Source organism: Hirundo rustica, chromosome 6 (assembly GCF_015227805.2).
Source record: "Hirundo rustica isolate bHirRus1 chromosome 6, bHirRus1.pri.v3, whole genome shotgun sequence".
NCBI classification, from domain to species: Eukaryota; Metazoa; Chordata; class Aves; order Passeriformes; family Hirundinidae; genus Hirundo; species Hirundo rustica.
Window position 1 is genome coordinate 53,430,263 of NC_053455.1, and position 16,534 is coordinate 53,446,796.

Genomic DNA, 16,534 nt, shown 5'->3' on the forward strand with positions numbered 1-16,534 from the left:
GTGATGAATTGACCAAAACTCCCACTTCCCATCCTGTTTTGCTGGTCCTGGCAAGAGGAGATCAAGAACTCAGGAATAAATTTTAAGTCTAGGAGGGGAGGGCTAATGAGACGGTTTAGCTTTATTTGTCATTGTTCTCCTCTGAACTTACTGGTAATAAATTGGATTTCTTTTCCTCAAGGAGTGTCTTTTGACCATGACTGTAATTGGTGAGTGGTCTCTCACTGTCCTTACCGCTACTCAGGAGCCTTTTGTTATATCTTTCCTTTCCCTGTTCTGCTGCGGTGTGGAGTGACAGTGTCTTTGGTGGGTACCTGACATCCAGCTAGGGTCAATCCACCACAGCAGACATGGAAAATAAAAACTGCAAGGTGCTCAAAACTTAAATATGAGAGTGCTTGAGAATGAAGGCGAATGTCCTTTTGATGTCATTGATTTGAGGACATGGGCATAAACATACATGAGTTCCATCCTCCATTTGCAGGTCCCCAGTGCAGCAGGGTTACTTTTTTCCATCAGTTACGCTTCTTGATCTCCCTTTTCCTTTACATTTCTTGAGGTTTTGCACAATCTCAAAGTTTTTAAGGTAACTCAATTTATTTGGGTATTAATGTAGGGAGATTTTTAGCCAGGTGTCGCCCAACTGGTCAGATTTTTTTTTTAATTTTGCTTTTTTGTCCTGCAGTAGAGGAGAAGTGGAAAAATGTTTAGTAAAGAATTATTACACTTTTTTTCCTGATTTTTAGCATATTTTTACATTGGCAAAAGGTTTTTTGCCTTACTGAATTATTAATTGCAGTGTAGATTAAGTAGAAGCTAAATACAGCACATCTGCTCAGCTGACATATTTCAACATATAGACATTGATCAATGGACATTTTGATAGAATAATATTTTAGTGATTAGACTCACACAGTTTGAATCAGATCAACTTTTTTTAGCTATGTAAAGAGGAAAATTAATGAAATCCAAAAAAACATGATCAATAAAAAAATTGTAAGGGCTTGCAGGTCCACTGGTATATACAAATGGGACACTTCTATATCTTGTCTTTCAGCTGTGCCCAGCAAAACACAAATGGGGTGGCATTTATTAATGGCAGCAAGGAAAACAGAATCATAAAATGGTTAGTGCTGGGAAGGACCTCAATCATGATCTGATTCCAACTCCCCTGCCATGAGCAGGGACACCTTACAGTAGGTGTTGGCAAGATGTTGGTAAGGTGTTCAGGTTGCTAAGAGCCCCATCCACCTTGGCCTTGAACACCTCCAGAAATGGGGAGTTCACAAACCCTCTGGGCTTGGGCAGGTGAGTAACAGCTGAGGTCTATTCAGGACTTAGCTTTCTATCAATTGGTGTGAAAAGCCTGAGCTTCTACAGCAGTTTTAACTGGATTCTTCTTTTCTCATCCTCATACTAGTTTGAAAGTAAACCTGCAGGAGAAGTGAACCCCATAAAAATACCTCGAGAGAGATTTCAGGTCAGAGTTACAATTTAATGGAAAGATTGCAATAAATACTGTGATACAGAAAAGCTGGCTTTAACCCACAAATTCAGAGTACAACCTGGCACCTTGTGGGTCAGGGTGGTGGTTGCAGTCCTATTAAATGGCAGTTGCATTCCTGTGGAAGAGATGGTGGCAGACTTGTCAAAAGCGGTGATCCTTGTGGAAGTTCTGGTCCAGCCCTCGCTCTCTCCAGTTGTGGTGCTGGCAATGTCCTGAGTCCCCAGTTATATATAGTCAGGTCCCAGCAGGAATGCTCAGTATCTCCCCCAGGGTTGTGAGTTTCACAATGGAATGATGTAATCCTGTAGGATTTTTTTTTGAGTCCTTGATAGTCATTGCAGCTGCCTATTCTGCAGATGCCATTCAGTTCATTAAGGCCCATTAGTACACCTGACCTCCTCAGGATGGGTGGGACTATGCTACTGCTTCTCTGGAGGGAGTTATCAGGGCTGAGATGCTATTTTGAAGAAAAAGCAACACTACCCTGCCTTGCATAGTTACCTCTTTTACCTTATTTAACACCCAGCTTGTAGCCTGAGGGGTTGGGTAGGCACTGGGCATCTACTGTGAACGACACACCTTAAAGATTTTGTCAGAAGTGTTGTAGGGGAGTAGTGGTTACACCCCACACTGGCACTCTCCTTCTGTAACCCAGGACACTCCTTTGGTTTCTTGCCTACCCAATCTCTGTTCCAAGGTCAAGGAGGCTAATTGTAATGCTTGGCATTAGAGCTTATCCAAGAAGTACAAGAATAGAGAGCACTGGCAGCTGATCTTGACAGTAACAACCAAATGGGTTGTCATAGGCCCGGGAAGACATGATGGAAAATAAAAATGTAGTAAACAGTAGCTTTCCCACAGTGCTGAGGGAGAGAACTTTAGGCAGTCAAGCCTTTCTTATGACATTTTGTGGAGCTGCGGCCAAATTAAGAATCATGCTTTAATTTAAAGATGGATACTTACACTGCAAATCAAATAGAAAGACTGTTAGTCCATATCATTGATTTTGGGGTAAGTTACATTAGAAACATCCTTGAGGAGTACAGCTCAAGACGCAAGATTCAGGGATGCTATCTTGGTTTGCCTTGTGGCAATCCCACATGGAAGATGAAATACACAATCAAATAATAGAGATTGTGGAGGAAAGAATGACAGAAAATTGTGTTACTTCATAGTCAAACATGGTATAAAAATGTCATAGAAGCTTAGAAATTGCAGTTTTTAAATTACGTCTCAAGGACTAAAATCACTGAGCATTTAGTATTCATGTTATCTTTAAGGAAATGTAATTTTGGCTTTGTGGGTGGGAAAATGCAGGAAAGAACTTTTGTTTTAATAAAAGTAGTGGATACCTTATAACCGAAAAAGCACCTGGTCATAAAAAATAGAAAAGCAGCCAATGCTATTAGTAGCAAAGGTTAGCTGCTGTCATCTTCTCTTAAATTCTTTTTTTTAAAATCAACATATTTTGTTCTTTGTTCTTTAAAAACATTAAAAATAATCAAAAGAAATTTGCAAAAAGTTCAGCTTAAGAAATTAAAGGGGCCTCCCAAAACACGTTATGATTTTTCTTTCTAACCTGTTCTGGTATAGAAATATTATGCACTCCATTGAACTATTCCATGGAACTGAGTATAATTATTTATATAAACAATTTTCTTTTAATATATGCTGCAAAAGAGGTAAATGGGATGACTAGTACCTGCAAACTGCATTTTAGGAATTTTGTTGACATTAGTATCGAAAACTACATGAATGGTAACAATAAACACACTTTTGAATATACTTTTGAAATACGGATTATATGGTATGTGTCTCAGTCTTACATTTTTTCAGACATGTGTAACAAATGCTTATTCACGTGGGATGTTTAAGTGCTAAATATTCTTCCCCTATTTACTGTATTAATATCATTGCATAGTGGGGCAGTGCTTTATGTGCATAAAATAATCATCAACTGCTGAAATATGCAATAGGAAGTAGCTTTGAATTTTATATAAGTTTTCTTTATAATTATAAATTTCTTTAATTTTAAAGGTTGTTTTGGGTTTCTGTTTTGCTAAAACAAATTTTGACTACATTTCAGGCAAGATAAGAGGTATCTCTTGGTGAAAGATTTTTTTACAGAAGGGAGATGTTGCAATTTAAGTTATAAGTCCTTGAAAGCACAAAAATGTTAAGAAGGTAAAGTGTGTTGAGCACAGTTATTCGTAACTTCCAATTATTTAAATTTAAAAAGTTGCAAAATTTTGCAAAAGTTTTTTTGGTTTTTAGTACTAGGTGTACACGTAATGTCTAATCCTCTATAACTTCCCCCATAGAAATAGACTTCTTAAGGTAAGTGTAGTGGTTTTTTTCAGCTTAAATGACCTAGTTTAGGTTTCACAGGCCTGTCTCTTCATTTTACTGGCTCCCATTACAAGCTCTTGTTCTTTAGTAAAACTAAGAGGTCGTCAAATCTAGGCATTAGTCAAATCTGCAGGGTTACTAAGTGCCGTTTCCTACTTTATATACCTACCACCTGAAAGCTTCTTTTGACTACATTCATTTTTATTGAGCAGAGATTGAGTTGTATATTAAGTTAAAACATTGTTTAAAATAAATAAAACCCCTAAGTTAGGCACATTGATAATTAAAATGAGCTGGTTTGTACATTAAGAAATCCCATCACATATTTACCACGGTTAATATCAATGTCAGAAATTATCAAGGGAACATTTTGTATAATCATGATGTAGTTGACACAACCCTCATCCTTTATCAAAGCCTCTCTTGCTCCCCCAGTGGCTGTGAGAGCTGTGCCAAAATGAGCAACTGCCCCTAACCCTCCCTGGCTCGGGTGACAGTGCTGAGCAAAGGGCTTACGCTGCACTCTGCTGTAGGGTCAGGTGGTACCTCCTGCTGCAGAGCAGCGGTGATGAAGGAAGGAGGGGCTCTTGTGTGCAATACCCAAGAACAGTTTATTTGCAAATGGGAGGCAGGGACAAGAGCCAGAGAGCACTGACAAACAGGGTTTTTTAAGTGGGGGAGGAACAGGGGGTGGTCCCCAAACATCAACCAATGAGGATTGCTTGGGGGAAGAACACAAGGTGGAGACCAAAAGTGCTACAACCAATAGAAGTGCATGAGGGGAGAGAACAGTCTATACTAGCCACTAGGGCTTTGAAGACTGGGGGACTAGCGTGAAACATTCTAGAAAAATGGGTGGGGCCATGGGAGGATTGACAGTCCCAAAGGAGGAGAGAAAGGCCAGTTCAGGGTAGATGGACAACTCAGTAGGTGTGGCTAAGGGAAGGATCTGGAGTAAGGGTAGAGTCAAGGACAAGATTGACATGCGGTTGGGTATGGTTTAGGGCAGGAGGGCCTTACACAATGTGTAAGAAAGGGGAAACCCAAAAGATTAAAAACAACATAGGGAATTTAAATTGAACATTCAAGCACATCACCACATATAAGTGACTAAATTGAAGAAAAAGTAGTGTTTAGTAAATGTTCTGGTTTTTAATATTCCATCTCAGAAATGTTTTGGGTATGTGAGATAATTATGGTTTGTTGTTTTTTTTTTTTTTTAAATTTCTGTAGTACTTAGTGTAGAGCATTTAACTGAACAACTTAATGAAAAATACTTAAATGTTGCAGATGAACTTTTATGAATTCAAAATGTATGAAATTTAAGATTGTGGTTCCCACAGCAACCACGACTTTTTTCTTGGCTTCTATTTAGGGTTTAGAATTACTGAGCTAAATGCTGTTCCTAGTCTACCTGACTTTTCCAATGTTGATGTGAAAGCTGAGATGGGAACTTGACTCAGGATTTATGGGTAAATTTTTTGTCTGAATATGTTTCTTTTTCCAATTTGTCCAAGATAATATTGTGTGGCAATGATTATTCCATCTTTTTAATCTTTAATCTGTTTTTTCATGACTAGCCATTTTCCAACATTCATTAAAACTTTACAGTCCAACACTGTACAGGCATTGCCCTTCATTTTACTCCTGCTGTGTGTATAGGGCAAGTATTGTAATGATTCTTTGATGGACAAATATTGGTAAGCTCTGAGAGAGGTCTTCAGTTTCCTGCAGCTCTCTTAGGGTACTCAACTAAGTTCATAAAAACTCTATCTGAGCAATTAAAACTAAGTCCAATGACAAGACAAATGCTTCCTTTATGAAGGCCTTCTACCTTCTGCCACCATGAGCTACACCTATTAAAATGTGTTCTGAAGCACTTACTGCAATATCTTAATGTGCAAATTTTCAAATGCTATATCTGCATGTGTGCAGGGGAATCAGGCATTTCAATTGCTTGTTTAAATTTAAAACATGAGATGCTAGTCTGGTCTCCAGAATGTGCTGCCTCAACAACTGTGAGTCAAGCAGTTGAATATTCATATTACTTTGTTTTTTAAAACTACTGTAAAGGAGGTTATGGACTTTTTTATTTGTATGTTAATAAAAAATCACTTCTATAGACCCTCTACTAAAAATAGCAGTCAATGATAAACATGATAACATTTCAAGTATAAAGCTTTAAAAGGAAAAGAATTATGTTAATAAAAAGTGTATACATAAAATGAATGTTCAACTGTGGCTGTAATAATGCTGTTTATTTCTATCCACTATAATCTAAAATGAGCCCATTGTTTTCTTCTGGTTTTCCTTCAGATGTAGGAAAGAACAAAGATACATATACAGATGATTCAGAACATGGGAATTATGATGCTCGTACAGATCAGTCATTGCTTATTCAAAATAAGCTCACCAGGCAGAAAACAGAACCTCGAACTAAATCATCTTTAAAGGTAATCGACACAGAATTCTATGGAATTGTATCAACTGTCAGAATGTGCTTAAATATTTTTAAAATGCTATTTTTGAAGCACTACATATGTTGCAGCCTAAATAAATGGGCATCTAATGGTAAGAAATTTTGGTGGCTCCCAAGTTGTTGGAAATGCTAAAACTTCTAAATAATTTTAGTTAATGATTTTAATTAACTTTTAATTAATTTTTAAAAATTATTCATAGGCAGTGTGTTAAGTCTTAAATCACTTTTTGTTAGCATTAAGCAAGGTTATCATGAGCTGCTATTGAGGTAACATAACTGTGTAAAATTACTGAAATTAGTTTTATTAAACTAAACTTTATATGCTTCAATGAAGAAAGCCTGAGAGAAGAGAGATGTATTGTTGAAATTGGATCTAAAGAGTACAGGATTTATGGAACACAAGGTCATTTTACAGAAACCAGAAGATAAAGAAGAGACTAAGTATATGTGCTGGAAATTCCCTACTGCAAGAAAGAGATACTAAAAATATTAAAATTATGAACTAATTAGGATGAGCAAAGGGAACTAAATAAGCAATAGAGCATAGAATATTAGTTAATGAAAGAGAATTATGTAATTTAGAACTAATGAACACTTATTTCTTTGTTGTTAAAAGGTATAAATAGGCTAAAAAGTTTTGTGTCAATTTTTATTCGGGGGCTGGAATTTTGCTGGCCACACACACACACCTCCTCACCAAGAATAAAGTAATGCCTTGCTTGCTAACACTAAGAAGACAGTGTTAGAGGATTTTATTTATCCTTTTGAGGATGTTAGTAACAATATTATAGTTTGAGTGACAGAATCAGTGAATGGAATTCTCTCTACTAAAATGAAGAAAAATTACATAAAATCAAGGATTCTTATGTTTTTTATCAATTTGTCTAAGAGGCAGGAGCCTTCTTTCAATAAATTTATATTGCACAGAATTTAACATATAAGATTCTGAACATGAAGTAGAATTCACGTTATCTGGGAGGCCTCAGAAATTCTGGGAGTGTAGCAGAACTATGTTCATGTAGCAAATGGTCAGTCAAGAGTGATCTAGATAGAGTATAAGATCCTTCTTCTAAACAGCATCAAAATGGTATCTAGGCACATTGAATGAAAGATAAAAGTCACTTGCGTATAGGTGAGTGTAGGAGTATTTTCAGGAACCTCAACTAAAGCACTGGAAAAGCTATCTCATGTCACCAGATAATGACATGCTATCTTGCTTACTAATTGCATAATTGTACTATTATTTACAATGCATTTTCTCCAGCAGTCAGTCTACTCTAATGTCAAAGAATTATGGTGGATTTTATGTTCAAAATATGTATCTGTTTTAGTCATACTTTCAACTAGGAGACCCTTAATTCTCCTTTCCATTAAGCATAATTGCTTACATACATATGACAAATTACTTAGCCTCAAGAAGTTCTCAATAATTTTCTTCTTCATGCACTAGAAATAGTGAATTCTGCAGCACAGTTTTTTGTTTGTTTGTTTGTTTGTTTGTTTGTTTTTTACCAGTCATTCTGTGATTTTTGATCTATGCCTGTAGGCATCAGTAATCCTGTATTACAAATCTAGTAATGCATGAATTGCTGCAAGCTTCTGTGCTGTATGCATAGCACATACGGTATGCTCTTTGGGAGACCATTATAGAGTTCTTTCATGGATTGTACCTGTGGCACTTTGTGATTTTAGCACTGAATGTGTAATTCATGAATCGTATAACAGTTCTAATGCTTGTCATACTCATCATCACTACTAGAGTATTCTGGAACATAGGTAGATGTGACCTCTAATGCTTCATTTCATAGGATGCTTTTAGAAAAAACTTTAATAGTAGCTATCTGATAATTTTTTAAATGAGCTTGCAGGTAATTGTATTTACAGACTGGAAACCTGTGATATGAAACTTCAGGAATGACATGTATTATATATATGTCACATATATAATTTCCTGGGTTACATTTTCAACTAAACCTTTCCAATGAGTACTTCTTGTATTCAAAGATTTTTTTTTTTTGGTCTGTTTCTGCAAGATTAGCTGAACTAAGACAAATAATAATGAATTGAATCTTGTTTGATTTTGCGGATTAAGTAGACTAAGCCTTTTATGTTAATTGTGGCAAAAAGGCAGAAAACCAATGTGGAGTCAGTAGAATTTAGATCATGTTACTGAGCACTAAATATTTTAAGTAACAGGTAAGGCTGCTGCCGAAACAGTCCAGTGACAGATGCTATACTGTCTGTCTGGTAACAGGGGTTTCACTGCGCTTAAGCAAAATACTTTTTTTTGTATTTCCATGTGAAATATAAAATAACAACCAGTTGTATTTTTTCAAGCCCTGCATTCAGGATAGTTATGAAGTACATAGTCAGCCAGTAAGCTTACTTTCTTTCAAAGTTTAAAGAGGAGTTTTATATTTGTATTAAGTTTAAACAAAAATACACTTTTTGTGTCTCAGTCTTTGTATGTACTGACCTACTGAACTAATTGGTTCAGAGTTTAAAAACAGCCTTCTCTAGGTGCGTCTCGCTTTTAACTTTGACAATTCCTGTTATCAAAGCAACTACTCTGGAAACTTCCTTCTGCATTTAGAAGGACTGTTTTTGCAAAGGAGGTGTCTTGGTTTAACCCCAGCTTGGTTAAACCCAAAATTCAAAGTGCAGTCCTGTACCAGTTACTGTGAAGAAAATTAACTCTATCCCAGCCAAAGTCAGCACCTGATGCAACCAAGCAGGATTCTTCTTCCCTTTACCTTTGCCTGCTTCCACAGGAAAAAGGCAAAGGGAATTTGGATTCGCCTTACATTAGAAGGGAACACTAATGTTCTGCCTTTGGATTATTGTAGAAATCTTTATGGCAGTTAGTTTAAAAAACCTTAGGGAAACTTCTTCCCAAAATGGATATAAAACTAGCAAAAGAAGGCTTCTGATTGTTTCTGAGACTGCTGAAAGCACAGAATACTGCAGTACAGCTTTACAGCTGGTAAGTATTCTCACATATTTGAAATGTAAACTGATCTGTCACAATAAAAAATCTCCTCAGTCTGACCAGATAATGAGAATGAGAAACTCTGCATTAGTCAGGAGTACAAGGATAAAATCATATTATTCTTCTCTTCTTTTTAATGTTTCTAATTTTGGCTTGTTTTGGAAGGGTGGTTGTATACTTGAGAGACTCGGGGAAAATAGCTTAAAAATTTGTTTGCAATTACTTCTTGGTGCCATGATCTTTCTCAGCAATAAGCTGCTTACATACTTCAGCTGTAGTGAACATGTCTTGTGGACATGATGAAAGCTGATACATAATTTTTTCAGGAATGGTTTAGTTTTTCAGACTACACGCATGGTACCTTTATAAATCCGATTCTTGTTGCTGCATTTTAAAGCTTTGGAAAATCAGGTAATTTTCTTACAGCAACCAGATGCTATTGTATTAATCTACTTTTCTTGTTTCCATGATTATGAAACTGGTAGTTTCCTGTATGGTATCTGAAATGGTATCAATTCAGAATCCACAGATTTCATACTGAAAATTTGTGAGTCACTCAGACCTATGAAAAAGCTGTCATCATTGTCCTTCTCTTCCAACTTTTCATCACCAGCTGCTCTTGAAATTGCATAGAAAGTACAACTTCATGTATGTGATTCTGCCAAGGGGTCTGACAAGGAAGAATGAGGCCAACAAGAATCTGTTGAGCAAAAATGAGTATTATTTACTTTAGAAGGGAAATGTAGAAAATGAGAAGGTCCCTGATTGGAAAGTTGATACTTGAAATGTTCCCATTAGGAAAGGGAAGCAGGCTTAAACAGACTTTATCACTTCAATGGAAGGCAGCATTTTTCCAGAGAAGTGGCAAAATCAGTAGCAGCCAGATTTGAGAAATTATACTTCCATTTCCTTCCATTCACTACATCACTGTTACTCTCTTTGATCTAATAATTTCTTTTACCTAGATAGTGCATTTTTCTATCTGGCAAGGTAAAGAAAGAATTTTTAGAACAAGGTTCGCATTATTATCACTGTGCATTCAGGAACTATGAAGAATGCTACCTATACAATAGCCTAATTTACTGCCTTTTTCTGGTAGTTCAAAAACACAGTCTAATAACACAGAAGTAAATAAAGCCTAAAAGCAATGATAACAGATAAAATAATTATGCCATAATGGAAGGATGTGGTAAAGTGCAAAAAAAGTTGACTTCACGTTGGTGCTTTTAGTGCTTGGTTCTCATCTCCTGTGAGATTTTGTTTTAAAAAATAAAAACTAAAAATATCAGAAAATATTTCAGGAAATGCAGCATAAGTAGCAAATAATTATAACCTAAAGATGAAACTGTTTTAAAATAAACATGTTAAGAAAAATTTTCAGTGGTCATATTAGTATGCTTCTTAAGACCTCCCTATTAGACCTCAAGCAAATAGAAGAGGTTAAATATTAAAAAGCCGCCTTCTGTCTCCAAACATCCTCCATTGTTGCTCCCTCATATGGTAATATTGAACAGACTTCCTTTAAAAATTTTGCATATCACCTAACCCACTCCTTTCCTGAAGTCAAATATGTTTTTCATAATATATACAAATGCATTTTTCATGCTTACTCTATAAGTCTGAGTAGAATATAAATGGAATAAATGTCCTTTGTGAAAAGCTAAAATAACTGCTAGTTTACTCCTAAAAAGTTAAACTGTAGTTTAATTAGGAAGGTCAGATATTTCTGGAAGTCTTCATCACCATAGAAAAAAGCTTTGTTCTGTACAGCAGTGTAGTCTTACAGAAATATGATAGCGTGGATAATTAGGGCAGCCTGTCATGTTGTCTTTGATGTCCCGGATAGTTTGGATGTCTTTGCATATACAAATATGTCCCCAATTTTCTTTCCTAGGTTATTTGCACAAGAAGAGCGCTGAACCAATATATAAAATCATAAATCTATTTTTGAAATTAAGTAATTGAAAGGATGATTCTAATAAATATGTTTATGGTATATCCATTCCTACAAACACAAAAAGATGAAGTCTAACTTAGATGTGTGCTTAGAAAATTTCACATAAAGCACACTTTAGATTATTTTTAACCAGAGTATGTTCTTAAAGTGTACAAAATTGGTCTAGTAGTATTTAAAACCACTTCACAGCTAATTTCATATAACTTAAGAAATCTGTAAACTTAATTGAGGTCCCAGCTTTGATTTTTAAACATCCTGAAACAAAGCAAGCATTATTTAGTGTTCTGGTTTGGGGCAAATTTCAGAGAAAACCCCTAAATAGGGTCCCTCTAGGGAGTAAACCCAAACAGCCCATCCCTCCAACTGATCTGGGAAAGAACTTCCTCGGAGAAAAACTGGAAAAAACTATTTATTCAACAAACAAAGTGCCCACAAGCATAAAGAAGGAATAATATGAAACAATAAAACCTCTTGTTCTGGAGTGAGATGGCGAATTGAAAAAAGTCCTTGCTATGGGTGTAGCTCGGCTCTCTCAGTCTCTTACCAGTCCCAGTCGCTCTGGCGCTGCTGAACAATGCTGAAGTCCAGGCTTGGTGCAAGCCCCCTGTGCTCCCCTGGGTTTTTCAGTCCAGAGCAAGTTTAAACAGTCCCAAAGAAAAGAAAAAGAGAAGAGAAAGAAGAGAAAAGAAAAGAAAGAAAAGAAAGAAAAGAAAAGAAAAGAAAGAGAAAAGAAAAAAGAAGAAAAGAAAAAGAAAAGAAAAGAAAAGAAAAAAAAAAGGAAAGAAAAGAAAAGAAAAAAAAAGAAAAGAAAAAAAAAGAAAAGAAAAAAAAGAAAAAAAAAAAAGGCACCAAAAAAACCCAAAACCAACAACAACAAACCACCCAAACCAGTCCAGAGAGCTTTTCTGTCTCAGCTAGCTGAAACTAAGAGCAAAGCAGATCTCTGTGCTGCAGTCTGTCCGAGTCTCAGCCGAACACACTAAGCCCCGGAGAAAAATGCGGAGTCAGGCAGTTTTTCTCAAAGCAAACTCGGCGCGTCTTCTTTCTCCACTTCACTCTCAAAACCAGTCTTAAAGGTACAGAACACAATATACAGCACTAATAGAACAGACTGGTGGGGATACAAGCATCATAAAGTCACCCTAGGACACTAGGTATCCCACTTTTGTTCATAGGAATAAATCCACTGCAGTTAGCATCAGAGATTTATATATTTCCAGAAAATACTTAAGGTATAAGTTGAATCATAATCTCTGAATGTGGACACTTACCACTTAAATGGTGGTGGCATTCTTTGGTGTGAATATTACTGGAGGTGTTAATGCTGAGTTCATAGTAACAGTATTAGGGAGAATAGTAATCTAAGTAGGTGAGGTGGTTTCATGAATCAGCCAGTAATCTTTCAACCTATTAGCATCTTAGGTAGAACAATAAATTATATTAGAAAAAAGTTCTCTTTTATTAGAGAGAACCATTCTACTCAGAGATAGAACAGGAAAGCTGTTCATGTAGATTTTCAGTTTCAGGTTATTGCCATGCTGAAGAAGTTAACAGATTCTGATCTGATTCTGATCTTTACCCCTGCAAAATTCTAGTGCTAGTTCTTGAAATTGTTTCCATAGCTACTTTTGCTTACAACATGGTTTAACAAGCCCTGAATTAATCTTTTATTATCTCTGAAAGATCTCTTAAAGGCATGAAGAGGTACAGAAGACTGCTTTTGCCTTGACACACCTCTTGTAACCAGTGTGGTTTTGCATTTTAAGTGTCTTTCTGCTCTTCTTACTCCTCCGTTCCAAGCTGATTTTCCGTACAAGTGTACAGAGTGATAGTGTATATGCATGTATACATAACTGTGTGTTTGAGAGTATACATATACGTGTACACACACACCTTATATATATATATATGACAATCCATACTGTCTGTTTTGGGCTCTAAGATACCATACCAACATATAAACATCATTTTATGGTGGTTTTTGCAAATTTCTAAGTGTCAGCTGTAGGTCAGTGTTTCCATGAGGAAGCAATACATTTCAAAGTTGCTTAATTGTCTTTGCTTCTTCCTCCTCTGCTTCCTGATTCCTGATTACAACTTTTCCCTGTGTATTTGTCTCTAAAAAATTCTGCTGGGGAGGTGGTGCTATTACGGAGTGGTGGAGTTGAGACTCAGTACTTCGATTCAGTACTTGCATTTCCAGTGGTTGCACCACTTTTGCTAGTGGTGAATTCTTCTCTTCCTTTCTCAGAGTTTCCCTGGGAAAAAATCTGAGACATTTGAGTATCTCTCTCTTTATTATGTTATTTCATTATTGGTAAGGGTTTAGTAAAATTATTTTTCTCTAGCACATCAGAATTCATGAGCTGTCTTAGGAAGGGAATTAATACTGTCCCAAAGACCATCACCATGTCATAAAAAAATGTGGGGAGAGAAATTTAGCAAATTTAGGGTGCAATTATAAAAGAAGACTCCTGAGGCCCAACTGTGTGTACCCATCCGTAAGATCCCAGGCACCGGTCTGTTGGTATATTTACTTTCCTTTACATAATTTTTACAAATGAAATCCACCACCCACACAGAGGAAAGCTAAAACTTCATTCTCTATACTGCAGAGACAAAATAAACATATTTTGCTATGGGAGGTTAATTCTTGTGTACTGTATAAGTTGTCGCTTGTTTAAGTGAATCCTCCTATTGCTGGTTATGACTGACAGTTGATGTTTTCTATGTTCTTATAAATGTGAAACTTTTTAATATTCTTTTTGCTAAGTGAACAACATTCCTTGAAATCAGAAGCTGAAACAGACTCTCCACACCCCAGTGTAAAAGTTGTTTCTCTGTTCTGGGTATGTTCAGTCAGAACAACCTGCTCTGGGCTGAGTCCCATGGGCTTTGAGCCTCCTGCCAGACTAGCACTCATGTTGTGCTTTTATTGATGTTTTATTTATAACAACTGAATACGAGGGTAGTAAGATGAAACTATTTTTTAGATATACTCTAAAGTAACTAACAAAATTAATCTGCAGCAAACTACTAAGAGATGTTGGGAAAATAGTGTTATCAGTCTCTGTGTTTATATGCACATATACATAAAATATGTAGAACTCATGCTCATTTTCATTGCCTTCTCTGAAAAAATTCAGAAAACTGTTAAGCAAATAATAAAACATAATGATTAAAAGCTTTGTTCCCAGCTTTTCATCTACATTATGTGTGAAAATCTTGTACATGATACAACCAAGTTATACCATTACTTTCATGTCAGGCTTGATTTACTGGATGTTGTTAGTAAGTTAGAATAAATTAATTTATTAAAATAAAGACTATATAATCTAATAATATAATGATTCCAAGGCTAAATTCATACTGAATTTTATTATTTTCCTGAATACAAATACCCTTTGTCATTGTTTCAGCCGCAGTCAGTAATGACATGCATTTAAGCAGACATCAAGTTGTTCAATCAAATAGGTTGAAGTAAAGAATCACAGGTTAGAATCTCAGTTGTCTATAGTTTTTTACTGTACAAAACATTGCCAACAAAATTTAAGATTCCTCAAATGGCTATTTAACTCATCCCCTGGATAAATAATGCAACAAAAACTGCTAAAGGCTATTTCCAAAAATTGGTCAATGGTCATAAAAGTAGGGATTAACACTTATCATGGGTTGCCACAATTTTGTTTTCTGGTTATAGAGAAATGTGAGATGTTTTCCCCTGCCCTGATCATAGAGTGGTTTGGCGGGGGAGGACAGGGACCTGTCAAAAGCTGGCCGGATATTGGCAGCTAAAGTGACAATGGGAAATGTTGATACGACTTTGGAAGGGACATTTAAAACTAATCTGCTGCTGATCAGTCTCTCTCTTGCTTTGGAATCAGCATGAGGTAACAGCATAGGCAGCAGGCAGGTCTGGGTCAGGTCCCGCTTCCCTTTGGGCAGCTGGGCTGGGCCCAGCCGGAGCTCCGAGAGCTGCTGCCCCTCACGGGAGCGGCCCGGGTTGAGCCCTTTTACAGCTCTGTGGTAGCTCCAAGCCGGACCACCCTGGATGAGACCAAGGGGTGGAAAAAAGGACATCCACCAGCCTCCTCCATCAGCACAGCTTTGCATTTTCTTCTTCAGCCCCATGCAGCCTGGTGCATGCACGTGGCCCTTGCTGGCCCGGGCGGATTTAATCCTTTCCTAGCAACATGGAACTTTTAAAGCACAACTCTTCCTTGAGAGAAAGAAGAAAGAAGACAGAGGGTACGTAGAACAGACACCAAATGAAGCCAATTAGATTAGAAGTGAAAGAACTAATAATATTGGATGGGATTGAAGAAGCGAACATTTTTAACTGCACTTCTCTAAGGTAAACTATGGAGAAATGGACTGTCTTTGTAGAATCTCAGTGTCATTGGGTAGAATGCTAATTCTAATCAAAACTGAGGAACTGATGTAATTGCGATTTATTTGGGAACTTTAAAGCCCCCCGCTCCTGGGTTAAAAAGATGTCTTAGCCTTTGAGACAAAGATGATTTTAGACTAGAAGAATATTTGTAATAGTACCCCAATACCTGAGAAGCTTTGATGATAGAACATCACAGTCTACAGAAACTCTGGGCAGCAGCAGATGTGTGACATTGGGAGCAGTTGGACTATTTTGTCTTGTGGCAAACGTTTCATAAAAAATCTTAGAGAGACTCTTCTCCTAAAAGTAATATGAGTGATTGTGTCTAAATAGTGAAACAGACTGAAAATCTCAACTTGTGTCTTTCTATGTTGTTCAATAAGAAAGTTAGTATTTTGTAAGAGGAGAGAAGGGTGTTTTAAAGTGTTATTCTGTTTTACTTTTTCTTTTTCTCAACTTTTTTTTTCCTTCTTTTAGTGTGTGTTAATAAAACTGGTTTTGTTCATTTTTAAGCTTAAGCTTGCTTTGCGTTTTTTTCTCCTAATCTCTCCCTCCCACAGAAAGAGAATAAATACTAAAACCTCTGCATTAATTGGTGTTTCTGCCTGGTTTTATTAAATTAAAACCATTACAACACTGCAAGCTTTAAGGACAAGCTTCGTATCGTGGAGGTGAATGTATAGGAGTTATTCTTTTTGCTTTGACTTGAATATTGAAATCTGACCTTCAGTCTACACAAATAGTCAGTATTTTATATTATTAATATAGTAAAATATGATGGTATCCTATTGCAATGTATAGCATATGCATAGTACCACATTAGTATATTTTTACATAATAATATTTTCATCTACATTGTA

The 16,534-nt window shown here is 36.4% G+C and overlaps 1 protein-coding gene across 1 annotated transcript in view; it reads left to right on the top strand.

The window, feature by feature from the left end:
* Positions 1 to 16,534, top strand: part of ANO3 (anoctamin 3) — a 124,561-nt gene that overhangs the window by 32,308 nt on the left and 75,719 nt on the right. The window contains 1 exon segment of the mRNA XM_058421013.1: positions 6,173 to 6,309. Coding sequence (XP_058276996.1) covers positions 6,173 to 6,309 — 137 coding nt within the window.